The 14,647-nt window shown below is 37.7% G+C and overlaps 1 protein-coding gene across 1 annotated transcript in view; it reads right to left on the bottom strand.

The window, feature by feature from the left end:
• Nucleotides 1-2,760: 2,760 nt before the first annotated feature.
• CPPED1 (calcineurin-like phosphoesterase domain containing 1) overlaps nt 2,761-14,647 on the bottom strand; it is a 31,192-nt gene continuing 19,305 nt past the window's right edge. The window contains exon 3 of the mRNA XM_009076192.1: nt 2,761-2,993. Coding sequence (XP_009074440.1) covers nt 2,761-2,993 — 233 coding nt within the window. The remainder of the gene's footprint in view (nt 2,994-14,647) is intronic.

The raw sequence follows: 14,647 nt of genomic DNA, 5'->3' as shown, positions 1-14,647 counted from the left end.
ACACACAGATGGAGGAACTGTGCATTTTTAGGCTGTGAAACTCTTTGGTTTTAATGCTTTGTAAATTTGCTTATGTTAGATACAGCTCTAATTTTTGTTCTCCTAGCAGAATAAAACCAGGTACTTGAGGAGAATGTCTGGAACAAGCAGACACTAGAAAGCAAGTGGCTGTAAAGAGGCAGTCAGAGGGGCAGTGAACAGCACATGATGTCTGTGAGCAAGGATGGCAGGGGAGACTTGACTTCTGCCAACAGAAAATGTGATTAAGTTTTAACAAGACATCAAGCATTTCTTTTCTGTCTGTAATCTCCAGAAGCTGAATACTGCAGTCCTATCAAAATATTGCCTCTATTAAAGATGAGATGGTGGACCCAAATGCACTAAAGGCAAGCAGCAGGCAAAGGGAGTGAACTCAAGGCTCAATGAGTTTTTAGAAAGGTTCAGAAGCAGTGTGTGCCTAGATTTACTGCTCACACCAAAGCTGACAAACCAAGACTTCTCTCAAAGACTGTTTTTAGTAATTTGCCTCATGTTCATAGGTCACCACCTCAGACTGTACTTAATGATGCAGTATTTGGTTACTTTCACAGGTTGCTCTGGTGCTCTAATACGAATTTTTCACACTTAGTAAGAGTCATCAAGGTTTAGCTCATCCTTTCAGAGGCTAAAAGACACCGAAATGAATTGTGATCACTTGATTTTTTTTTTCCTCTCTGCAGTCCTTGAGTCCTTAGCAACACAGGAGGACTCCCTTGCTCTCTATTTCATCAGCACTTTGACATTTTAGTCACATCTTGCTTTGAAGTCAGTCATGTGCTGACAGTGACAGAGAGTTACAATTACCAACCCTGCTGGAGATATAAAAGCAATGTCCTCAATTGCAAAGGATGTTTCTTAAAATTATAATTAGGGTCTCCATGGGTGAATTGTTTTATAATTTAACATAATACATATTGTTTTTCTTGACATAAACAAGATGAGGCACTATGGCAACAAGGACCTCTGCCACTTCAAATTAGTAACTGTGTCAGTATTAACTCTAAATCAGCTAACTGCACTAAGAAAAGTGATTTAAAAAGCACATTCCTAGTTTATTTTCTTACCTCTATACTTCCTACAGTAATGTCCAGCCACACACTGTAGTTATAAATCCTTCCCATGATTGTACTGTATGAGCAGTAGGCATGAGACTTGTGAAAACATCCTCTCATTTTCTGTATTTCTCCTGAAAATGAGACTGCAAACATTCAACTGAACAAAACCAGGTGGAAAATAACAGCCAAATAACTCTCTTTCTCTCTGAATCAGCCACTGCCTGTGCTCAGGCTGCCCCAGCTGGGCCTGTCCAGCTGCAGCTTCAGCTCCTGCACTGGCACAAGGCAATGCTAGAGAGGTCATTTCAGAATCTCACCAGTTCCACAAATCAGGCTTGGAGGAGCCTCCTAGTTAAACTGTTGTGTCTAAAATGTAATTAAACTGACTCTTCAGCTCAGTATTTCATACCTCTCACCACATTTAAATATCTGTAACACCCTCTAGGGAACAATCCTGTATGTGAGTGTAAAAACCTGATAGGATGCATTGCTCCTCAGGCAGCAGGAGTAATGTTCAGTGTGTTCCTCCCTCTTCAGGTGCTAAAACTAACTCTTTTTTCTAGATAACCTATGGCATGGATTATAATGTGCTAAACTAAATATTTAGGTAATTAAAACAGGTTAATTGCATGAATACTTTTTTTTAAAAAAACAAATCTGATACACTTGCTAAAAAAAAAAGAAATGGATTGTAGCACATAAACTTCTCTTTATAGAATTTATTTATAAAGACTTATTCCAGTGAAGAAAATACACTTTTTAGGCACTCTACATTGCATTTGAAAATCAAAGCTCTCCCCTTGCCTAGGAATCAACAAAGTGACTTCTGGAAACTTTTCTGTACAGAACATCCTCCCCATGCAATTATTCCAACTTCTGAACTATGGCAAGAATATCTGTTAATTGAATGGTGCTTACATTTAAAAATGAAAATACTTGCTTCATGTTCAGTTTCTGTCAGTGGTGTCTCTATTAGCCTCATTTACAGAGTTTTCATCATATGAAACTATGTAAGAGAAACTATAAAACTATGTAAGATCATAGAAAAAACTTATAACCAAGATAACAGAAACTCAAGCTGGGACTGCAAACCAGAATGTGTATTGCTGCTGAGGAAATAAAGCCTGGGCAATGGGAGAAAATATGACACCTAGGTAACAAAATATGATTCAAAGGTTGAGAAAAGACAGTGGAAGTCTGCTTATTTCATATTTTTTAGATTTTTCTATAGAGTAAAAATAATGCCCCACTTATATTGTCCAGAGAATAACAGAAACTACTAAATTTGTTGATTTTAAAATACCCTCTCAAATATAAAAGCACAATAGAAGTGAGTTAAAGGGTTATGTGGAAGCTAAACTCCCACACTTTGATACACTTTCTCTCTGATAAGAAAGTCTTATCTAGGAGCAAAGTGAGAATTCTCAGAACAGTACTTTGCAGTGATACATTACCATATTAGCTCTGCTCTTCTTCCATATTCCTCATAGGTCTCATTTTCAAAAAGCAAAACATGTCAACAACTTTCTTGTTATTTAGGACGCTAACAAACGTTGAGCTGTTCTGGGACACAGTGCAGGCACAAACCTGTATTTCAGCCCAGGGAAACTTTATGAAACTGGTTTTATTTATCTAATATGGGGAAAAAAATATCTTTTGACATAGCCTACTTTTGCTTAGCCAGCATATCCAGCAGCTCCTTCTCTATGCCTTGGCTGCTCAGTTCATCTAAACTGTAATATCTGTGAACAACCTTCTCCTCTGTCACAACCACCACGCGAAGGCCGTGCGTGTCCTCCCCCAGCTGACAGCCTATGGCTGAGGAAACCACCATCTCCATTCCTTTGTAGGACCCTCCAGCATTCCTGTGGTAATGTCCAGAAAACACAGCTTTAATGCCTGTTAAAACAAAAGGAGAGTATGTATTTAGTTAGTAGTTTACAGGTGTCATGTTTCCCTTCATTCTTCAATGGCTCATCGAGCTGAAAATGAAAACTAAACCATTAACCCAAACTTGCATTTCAAACAAATAATTAGTAAACAGTAATAAATAATTCTAATAGTCATAAATAATTAGTAAAACTCTATTCTGCTCCACCAGCTCTGTTTAGGGTTACTGGACTCTGACTTCTTTATTCTTACTGCTAGGTATGTCTGTCATCTCACTGCTCCTTTGGCTAGAAAATCAGGAACAATCTAGAGGAAGCTGATTAAAATGAGATATCTGCCTAAAGAATGATGAACATGACTGGAAAGGCAAGGAGACCAGAGCTGTGTTGTCAATTAACATGAAGAAAATTCACTAAGGAGAGCTTAAACCTGTTTACCCAAGGCCAGTGACCTTAAAAAAATAAAAAGGGCAAGACAAACAATAAAAAACAAATGAGAAGATAAGTTGTAATGTTTTCTCAAGACATTGGGGGTTACACAGATGGAATGGAGCCAGGTACATCAAAGAATCTAATAAAGCAGAAGAGGTGGTGAGTTATAAGAAGAGAGAAAGAAAGATGAGAACAGCCAGGAAAGGAATGGTTGGCACCTGCAAGAAGAGTCCAGCTTGGAATGACACGAGTTAATATTTATCTAGCATTGGGTATGAACAAGGCAGGTTTATCCTCATTCCCTCTGTGTTTTTAATGACTTAAGGCTGTTCTGTTTTGGGTTTTAAAATTTTTTTTAAACTAGATTTTGGACGGTTTTAAAATTTTTTTTAAACTAGATTACTTATATTTTGGACTGTACTGAAGTAAAAACCCCAAAACACTCCCATTATAAACTCGAAAAGAAAGAAATACATTTGATCTGTGCAGGAGATGACAATATGCTATTTATAAAATTTCTGGGGAGGTCACATGCAAGTACCATCCAAGCTTGGTCAGGAGTGGCAGAAAAGCTAAATGCCAAGCAGAAGCAGGTAAAGAGGACAAAGATATATCTAAGGCTTTAAAATATATGTGGAAATTCCTGACTGAATCATTGCCTGATTAGCCAAACACATGTTTAAGAAGTTCTACCATTCTTCCCCTTCTCTCAGAATATGGTAATTTAACAAAAAATTCATTATGTTTGCAAATGTTACCTGATTTTGACCAACTTCTAACTATCCATATGCCAGGTCTGTGTTCCTGCCATGCTCCTCAGTACCCAAGGGATGTTTTCAGAAATTTTGGAACAGTTTGAAATGAAATGAATTATGTGATCCTCACCTTCAAACCAGTAATTTCTACTTTTTGTTTCTTCTGCCTTGCAAACATGAACAGACAAACTGGTAGAAGCTGTATTCACTGCTCTGAACAGCCTTTCTGATTGTCTTTTGAAGTCCAATTCAAGCTACCAAATAGATTATTTTCCCCTTCATACTTACTAGTTTATAAATTTTAATCAAATGTTTTTATTACTACATAACAATGAACTCTTCTTTAGTCCCACGAGTCCAAAAAATAAAGAAAAAGCAATTTTGTTGCTAAGTACTTATCTTTCCTGCCAAAGTTGGCAAACCCATTAACAAAAGAGTTGAGAATCTTTCTTCCCCAAGAGAGAATGCACTACCACAGAAAAAGCTTTTCATTTCCAGCTTCCTCCTTCATCATTTAGAACTTCCATGCACTGACAGAGAGACCTGAGCATCACAGTCAACAGCATTCACAGTTTGGTCAAAGAATATTCACCAGCATTCTTAATAATTTAAGGTGGTTCACATTTTATTTTGAATGAAAACGTGGAGTTAGTATAAATAGCTAATTTTACAAACAGGATTTGGGATTATGTTCTGGCATGCTTAGCCTAAAATCCTTGGATTTCAGACTCTTACAGCTCCCTGAAGCTTCATCTAATGCTATTTTATACTGTTGTGAAGCAGAAAAATTGCTGGACCAGAGGGCTGGAAACACTGGAAATTTTGTGGTTTATCATGAAGTGCAAAACATGTAAATTAAATTTTACATTTTGTTACAGATCTGTTTAGATCAGATGTTGATTTATGATAATACTAATGACAATCCACAAATTTTCAAACCCATCTAAAGCATTTAGGTCTGATTTTTTTATCGAAATACAGTAAGTTGCACTAAACATAATGACACTTTAGTTGTACCACATAAAGCATCTGAAAACACGGGAATTTAATACTGAATGACTCAAAGTAAGAATTCCTTGACAACTCTGACTAGAGAGTCAGCAGGTTATCAAAATAACTGGCTACTTCATCCACCTGAGTCCTTCCTATCAGTTTGCTACGTTGGCTACAAAACTGCTGTGCTACAATAGAAAAATATGTCACTGGTGTATATATCACAGAATCATAGAATTTTAGGGACCTTACAGATCACTCCAGATGCTGTACCTTGCTGAATGGAATTTGTGTTTAGATTGAAAAATAAACTAACAACCAAAGGTGTAAACATGTGCCTTTTCCCAAGGAAAATGGCAGAGTGAAGCTCAGCACACATGAGGACACTTCTTTCCTCTGCACACAGCCATGGGCTTCCTCACCCTGGGCTAAAGGCTGTCCTTAAATCCACAGCACTGATAATCACCTTCCCAACCTCTGTTTTTATCATTACAGAATGAGGAAGGAGCCTATCGATACCCAGGAATGGAAACTGTGATGACAACTCCAAACTTCCTTTGGTACTGTTCAGAGATTCCAGCACTCTACCATTCCATGCTTAACACAGAAGGTAACAGTTGCTCAGTCCTGTCCCAGTGGTAGGCCAGAGTGGATAATTTGTGAGATACTACAACCTGAAATGAGATTTGAAAAAAAAAAAACCCCAACCAACCTAACAAAAATAAGGTACCAGCAACTGTTTTGCCCTGACAGCAAAATTTTGGGAGATAGAAGACACAATTTAAAGCCAGAGAGCTGTGCATAGAAACACACTATAACTTCTCTTGGAATTCCTTATTCCTCTAGCCAGAAAAACCTTCCACATCTCCTGCAGTAGATTTAGACCTCTTTCATCATGATTAAAAGAAAAGGGAAGTAGGTGAACCTGTCCTAAGACAGTTGGCCAACATCAACCCTTTGCATCTGTGGGAGTGAGTGATCTGAAGACTGATATAAATATACATAAACTAGGCTCAAGGTATAGTTAAAAATTAAGCAGCTTAGAAAGCAAAATATAAATTATTCTGCTGTGTGCCTGGGAAGAGCTACACAGCCTTTCATATTTCCAAATCCAAACCCTTCTCAAATAGCAAATGAGTCAAAGTGGAAAACAGAGAATGAAGCTACCTTTGCACTGAATAGGGGTATATGGTCCTTGTCAGCTACAACTTCTCTCTTGTCCTATTTTAGTGCATCAGTACTAATTATCCTTGCCAGTGTAACCTATTCATCTATCTGCTGTATGAGTTACAGCTGGATCAGGAAAATACCCTGACCAGATCCAGTCAGTGGTAGTGCTACTGTGGTAACAAAGCCATTTCAATAGTTTCTGCTTTTCCTGCAGATAAGCAAAACTCCTTTAGTCTATGAAAAAGTTTGGGAAAAGTAACAATCATAAAAGTGAGGCACAATCCCATGGGCCACACTTCTAGAAACAGAAATAAATACTTCGTAACGGAATTAAATGCTGCCTTTTTACTGGAAGCATCTGTGTCCTGAAAGTAGCATCTTCGTGCCATCCAGAGAATTTAACTTTTGGATTCAAAAGAGGAAAAGCCAAGGCTTCTGTCATCATATATGTAAACCAAACCCTGACTAAGTGTAATCAGAAAGACAGAAGATACAAAAGTAATAAAGCAACTTTAGTTACGCTAAAAATAAAGTAAAATTCCCCTTGTCTGAATTCAAGGGAAGCTTTTGAGAACCCCATCCTAGGCAGACAGACACCAGGTAAGAGGCTTGGCCTATCAATAAAGCACCTTTTATATTTCTGTGGCAAATACCTCAACTTCACTACAATCACATTTAAAGTTTGCTAACTGCCTGCACTCAGGAAGGTATTTTGGTATGGAACTGCAGTGAGTTGTAAGCAGTGTAAATATACCTGAGGCCAGCAAGGATGTGATTTAAAACCTCTTTTATCTCCTGGTGGCTACAGGAGACAGATTCTGCCTAAACAAGCTGGTGTTTACAGGCACAGTTCAGCCAAAATCCTCCTTTCAGCATATGTATGTTATTCAGATCCTAATTGCACTAGACAGGTGCTCAGAGCTGAAATGCCCTTGTAGATCTAACTACCTCTGCTAGAATTCAGTATCTGCTTTAGGTATCTCCCAGGGAAAATTCTGCCAGGAGTTCAGTTTTCAGGTATTCTTTATTTCCAGAGCTAGTATTAGTTATTGTTGAGTTACAGTATGCTACAAGTTGAACAAAGAAACACAGGTCACTGCTGTGTATTAACAAGAGGTCTCACTGATGGTGTTTTTCCTACAATAGCACATTTCTGTTCCCTCAACTGTATTCCACTCACTTTTGTTAGTTAGCACAAGAAGGAAACCTGAACCAGTCAGTGCAATAATACTAAGATGACAAGCAGGCAATTTGCCTTGCTCTTGCTTTTGATCTTAAATACAAAAAGAATCTTAAGAGATGTATGCACTCAAATTTAATTTATTCACTTCAGATGTTTTTCTGAAGTAATATTGTCAACATTCTTCCCACGTTTCCCCCCCACCCCCAGCTCTGTGAGGGAAGAACAGTGCCCTGGTAGGCCTCATTTTTACAGCCTACTTTAATATTTCCTTGGGTCAGTTAACTGCATCCAGCTATACACTAAAAGGTACAGCCCTTTTCCCACTACAAAAGAAGAGAAAAAGGTAGAGCAGTGATTTGGTTTTAATCCCTGGTTTCTTAAACAGCAGCTGGGAAAAGCATTGCTATAAAAGCTGTCTGAAATACTAACAAACTCCTGTGTAAATAGATGTCCAAAGGATGGCACCTTCACAAGCATTCATTATTTCACTTTTTATGAAACACAAAGTGATTTGAATTTAAATGTGACTGGAGGTTTCACAATATCTATTCACTGAAAAAAGCAGGATCCATTACTGCAAGACACTATTCAAACCTAATGGATTATTCATTAAAGAAAAAAAATGGATTAAAACCAGAATAAAGTAATAAACTGTGCACATAGTTACTCTAAAGACAAAAAGCAAAAGGATCCACATATACTGTCTCTGTGATCATCATCATCTGATGTCAGACTGCATAACAACACAACACAGAGCACAGAGTAAGGAAAAAAGGTCTGAACTGCCAAATTAATTTTTGATCACAACAGGACTGGAAGGCAGAGACACAGGACAGACTCCATCCAGTACTGGACACCAGGTCTTGCCCCATCTGTTCTAAAACTGTACTTGGTTCATGAAAACACCTAAACCCAATGAGCTTCATTTCTGTATACCAAACATGAGTCTTAGGCCTCAATCAATCTGCAAAAACTATCAGTGTCTTTGTAAAAAAAGTTTTAAATACAGAAACTGATTCTGGTTTTAGTAAACAGAAACTGTCCTCCTGCCATGCAAGTTCCCCTCATTTTCTGACCGAGCACAAAATGTCCTTTTTAGTTCTGATTTGACAAAGCTGAATCTAAAAGACAAATGATTCACCTCTTTCAAAAAATCTGATCATAACTCTTTTCCTCTGTAGGATAATTCATCCCTATTAAAGAATGAAATATATACTTTGGCACAAATTCTGTGGGCCCAGAGTAGCCTGTTTAGCATAAATAATTCATGATGTAACAACCAACCAAAACATGGATTGTGCAAGAGTCATCTGATGAGGTGTAATCCTTAAGAGATCTTGATAAACCTTAGACTCTTTATTAGCTTCACCATGAAATGAAGCAACTGTGTATATACAACCATCACATCCTGGCAGACTGCAGTACCTACGATTGAAAAAACTGTCTGTAACAATGGCCATTTTAGAGCACTTCTGACTTCCCAAACCACCCAAAGCAGTGTAATGTTCTGAAAGAAACCAAGTCCTAAATTAAATATTTACCACCTTTTTCAGATCTGGAGATACTGAAAAAAAAACAAACCAGAAAGAAAACTTTATCTACCCCAGTGTTGCTAGCATGCTGTTGGTTTTACTTCTGGCAAGAACCAGATGAGAAATAGTTCTTTACACAAGAAGAAACTACCCACTGAATATCACACAGAAGGCAGTTTGGCTGTTAGCAGGGGAAGCTGAGGTTATTTTACAGAATTTTAAAAAGTGTAGCATCTTCTTTCTACAAAATATCATTTATCACTCCGAGAAACCCTTCTGTGGCATGAGGGAAAAGGGTCAGCATGATTTTGACATAATTGCACTGTAAGAGAACAAAGACATTTAGCTATGTCTCATGAATAATTCCCCTGAGGGGGATTACATCCCAGTCGTAGCTTATTGTGCAGTTGCCATCCCAGAATTCCCAGAGTCATCTCCCTCACTTGGTGCTCTACTGTTGTCTTCTGCAGTGTAGAAAAATGTAAGGACATGAAGACTGGGCATGGTTTCAACTCCATTTGGGGCAGGAAAGAAAGGGGACCATAGCCTACCTTCTCTGCATGGACCAACAAGCAGCCACCTCTCTTTAAACCAGAGTTCTGCCCAGTCTTCCTCTTTCAGGAGTGCTAAAAGTCATTTAAAAATGTCTCTATTTTAAACACGAACTGCTGGCCAAATCATCATTTTGCTTTAGAAAACAGACAAGCATATTCCATATCAATACAACATTAAGATTTTGTGAATCACATTTGTTTTCCTACCTTCTAGAAAAATTTGATATTCGCTGGTTTGACTCAAGAAATGCAGACTGAGCCCCAATCTCTAGGGAAATTTAGTTGCAGTGATTACAGAAACCCAAACAGGTTAGAACAGGATGGAAAATAATGCTCCCACCTTTATTTTGAAATATAAAAATAAGTAACAAAGAAACATACACCTAGAAAACAAATTTTCTCACAAAATCAGATGATATTGGGGTGGAATTCAGACTTGAACTAGTTTAAATTCCAGGAGTGTCTGACTCCAATTTCCGTAATTATGCTCACTCTCGTGGCTTAATTCCAAAACCCTCTGAATTCAGAAGAAGCTGTTTTCCAACTCCAGTTCCTCATGTACAAAACCCATTTTTGAGGCAGGTTTGCTGTGTCCAAAATGTGACTGGCCTAACCTCAACTGGAGATCAAACTGCTGAACACAACACTATGGACACAGTAAAAACATAGGAAGAAAATTACCAATATAAAATAAAAAGTGAAGAAAAGCAAGCAGATTTTCCAAATTAGGAGGAGAATGCCTGGAATAATCAGCATAGGCAATCAGTAGCATGCTTTATTTAGACTGAGCCTTCAATTAAATAAATGCCTTTCTCAGCAAAAGCAAATGAGACTGTAAAAGAAGGAGAAGGCTAAATTAGTGCAATATGAATGACATAATAAATATGTAATGGGTACAGTACAGACCTTGCTTCTCTTCCCAGGCACTCTGTAGAGAATTTTGGGGAAAAAAAAGTGGTTCTGACTGAGCAATGAAATTTATCACATGGTCCAGATTATCACCCTTTCAGTGATGATTAATGAACTATTTTTTACAGTAACTGCAGACATGAATCAACGTTCACTGCATTTCATTTCCAGGTTGTTGTCTCTCCATACAGACTACAGGTGAACTTCAAAGCACACAAAAGGAGATATTTCTTCACAGAGCTGTGACACCTGACCCTATCTCCTGCAGGCCATGGTGAAAACTGGCAGTTATCCCAAATCAACTGAACAAATCTATAGACAAATCACTAAATTGAATCACACTGATAACTTTAATATGATACAGTAAGTCCCTGAAAGAATAATTGCTGGAGGTGGGAAGACTTAAAAGAAATACCATTATGCAGTTTTCTGTCCTGTGCTCTTCACAAGGGTTTGGCTAGTAGGAGCAGCAGGAGACTAGGATATAGGGATGGTCATTCTGGTATAATCACTCTGCTTTATGTTATTCAAGATTAATGATAAAGTTAGATTTTAAATAGAATTATGCTTATCTAAAAAAAATAAATCACTGATTCACTAGACAAACCTCTTGCTCAATCAGGGACTGAAGAAAGAGGATATACTAGAAAAAGCTGATCCTATATATATTTGTCCCCAAAACTCCAGGAGTTAGGGACAAGCAGCAGTAGAGCCAAAAAGGAAACAAACAGGTGGAGAAGCAGCTCTGTAAAGCAATGAAATTGTATTGAGTGGAAACCCTGAAATGTTATCAACGCTCTTGTACCTGCTCATAGTTTTCATAGGCAGGAGAACAAAACGAGGAGTACCCAGCACAGGGAGATGCTACTATGAGATGTGTTTACACCCCCACACATGAAAGAGTAGATAGATATTTTTTAAAAAGCAGTGTTTCTGGCAAATACAACCATTTAAGTCACACGGATAAATTGATCTTGAACATTTTCCCTGGAGTATCAGGCACAAATGGGCTTTTCTTTCTACCTTTCACTTGCAGCTTACAGCTGCTGTCTGAAGTGCTGAACAATGTGGTTGGCTGAAGAGTATTACCTGTTCTAGGAACAATTTTGCACTCCAAAATGATGTTCTTTCAGCTTCCCTACAAGAGCCCACATTAACCATTGGCATTTTTTTTTGCTGTACCTTTCTTCTCCCACGGGCTGATGGTGTACCTCAGCTTTTCAAGCCTCCAGTGCTACAGTGAACAATAATATTTAGCCTTTGAAAACAAAATCTCTTCAGTGGAATAGAATTGATTTTATCTCCTTGCAATTTGCGAGTGCTCACATCGCCTCATCTGCCAAGCAGGTGTTACAGCAGCAAACAAAGATGTGAAAGCATCAGTCACAGCACTGTTAACAGAACTGCTCAGTGCTCAGGCAGTTCTCAGACTCTGTTATCAAAAAAAAATAATCCCCAATAATCTCCCACCAACAGAGCTCCAGTAGAAAGAAACAGTCCCACTGGTAAGTCCTGGGGACCAACACCTTCCATTTCATAAGATCTTTGGACAACCCTAAGTAACATTATAGAATGATTTTGAGTAGCCCTTAAGAAGCTCTGTGTTACCCTTCCTTCTTCATCAGAGGGGTTGGGTGAATAAAACAGGACTGAGTAATTAGAATTTACATCACAGCACTATAAGCATCTCAATAAAAATATCCCATGTACTGTTGTTTGCAAACATGATCCTACAAACGTGCAGGAAAACTGCCTTAAACTTGTTTCATGCACTAAAGAATCAGGAGTTTGATGCAGGTGGTGGTCAGTGGGTCTGTGCAAGTAGGAGACAAGGTATTATTTTGCAAAGTATATCTATGCCAAAAGTATCTTTATATAGGACAATACTGAATAGAGCTATCAAGAAAAGGATTTTAGTGTCACTTGCTTTTCCTGTATAATCAGAGGCACAGCCAGAGGGTGATTCCAGATCACCTAATTAGAGCACTGGTCTAAACAAGCATTTGGAGGTGCTATCTGTAGAAGGTCACTCTGTCCTTCAAGTTAATTTGTATCAATGCTTCTTGTGATCTCAGTGGAATTTACTTCCTGGTTATGTTATTTTTTTGCACTTGGAAGTGAAGCTTTCTCAGAGACCTGACACGACCCCCAAACAATCCTCTGGATTGCTGTGTGCTCTAAGAAGCAAAAAGAAATTTCAGCCCAGTGGACAAAATTGATTTAAAAAATGTATCTAAGAACAAATATTACTTAATGTCCTTACAGAATAGATGGATTTAGAACTTACTGCTGAACTTCTGAAAAGAAAATAAATCTGGGTGCATCTCCATGCTAGATGGCACCACCACACCTGGGGAACAGTCTTAAAAACTACTATTCTTACATAGTGACATGTATGATATCAAATTTGGTCACTCCACCTGTACCATAAGAAACAACTGCGACATGGAAAGAGGTTGATCTAAATTATTGAAGTTGAGAGTACTTAAATTATATTAAATACTGACAAAGTGACACATAAGCAAGCACAAGATTACTCAGAGTATGAGCTTTGCCAAAATCAAGGCCTCGATGGCAGGAAGAAGAAAATATTACTCCCCTGTCAACTTTGATTACACAACAAGGAAAATAATGAAACATAGCATATGTTGTCTGGTAAATTTTAGAAACAACAGCTTTCAACACTCCATGCTTTAATTTTGTGCTCAAATATATCTCAACTGTGGATGTTCTGAAAGCTCCTTCTTCCTTTAACACTACTCTCCTGTCACAACATTTCTAAGAGGAGAATGTAGATATCACACTCTTTTAATGAGTGAAGGTGTTGGAAGTTACAGCACCTACAGTCACAAAAATAATGAAAAATATACCGTTTAATAAAGTTATATTGTTCCTTTTGCCTCTGTGTACACAATAAGTGTTTTTCACCACACCTGAAGAATTGCTTTGATGACATTTGGGTGAATTTGAAACTTTTTACCTTCAAGAAGCTGAAGATTGCAGGGAATTTCCTTGTATATTTTTCTATATATTATCTAGTGATTCTCTCTGGGATGCAAAATCTCTCAACTGGACAGATCACCTATACTCATCATCTAACTCTGAAAAAAAAGTACTTTTTGAAACTTGGTTGGTAAAAAACAGTTATTCATTTAGGTTTTATCCAACAGAGCTCTTAAAAAATTTCAGACGTGTATTTTAATGTTTTAGTCCATTCAGGCCATTAAGGAACATTTATTACTATATTGTACTAAGCAATACAAGTCATTTCAGTGTGTCAGTGATGGTTCTCAGGAAAAAAAGTCTTCCAAAGATTGTCTACAGCTCAACAAAAATACCCAGACTTTTCAGGCCACAGGAAAAAAATGTTTAACATCCTAAGAAAATGTTACTGGAATGAGATATGTAAGAAAAAGTAGGTCTTCCGTTACATAAACTGCTTAATCTGAAAACTAATGTATCACTTATGTTTATCAAAGACACATGACATGCAGACCGGATTTTTGCCTAGACCACTACTACTTCTTTATTTTTATGCTATGAGGAAACCTATTTATATCAGCACTGTAAAATCCTTAAAAGCTGAATGTGCACTTCATGCAGGAGTGGAGTGACTCCAGCAGATCTTACAGATGAGAACGTCAGGTCAGCTCTTTCACAGTTCTTGCACACAGGTTTTTTTTTCGGTACTTAACTTCTGCATGTAGAGGAGACAGAGCTTTGACAACTTAGGCTAAACTTGCAGAAGTTATACAAATACACCTTCAGAGATGTGTCTTCACTTCCAAGCTAAACTCTGTTCTCAAATTGAGTTGGTTATCACTGTAACAAACAACATTTTCAAGGATGGTACCTGTTGTAATGCATTTGGAGGCAAACTGGGCTAGCAGACACGCAGCTTACGAGGATGGTTTAACTCTGCATAATAGTGATACATATTTACAAGTGCCAGATTTTCAATTTATAAATATTTATCATAAGGACATGATTTTATCTTTAATTAGCCCAACTGTTAAGGACACTTCTAATGTGAGAAATGTAATTCAGTATTTCGTACCAGATGTAGCCTCTACAGCTAGTCTTTTATCTCTGCTTGTAATGAGCAGATACTTATACCAAACCCATTATGTAACATG

The sequence above is a fragment of the Acanthisitta chloris genome, unplaced genomic scaffold (assembly GCF_000695815.1).
Source record: "Acanthisitta chloris isolate BGI_N310 unplaced genomic scaffold, ASM69581v1 scaffold13316, whole genome shotgun sequence".
Lineage (NCBI taxonomy): Eukaryota > Metazoa > Chordata > Aves > Passeriformes > Acanthisittidae > Acanthisitta > Acanthisitta chloris.
Note: the sequence above shows the minus strand (reverse complement) of the source record. Positions and strands in the feature narration are given on the sequence as shown.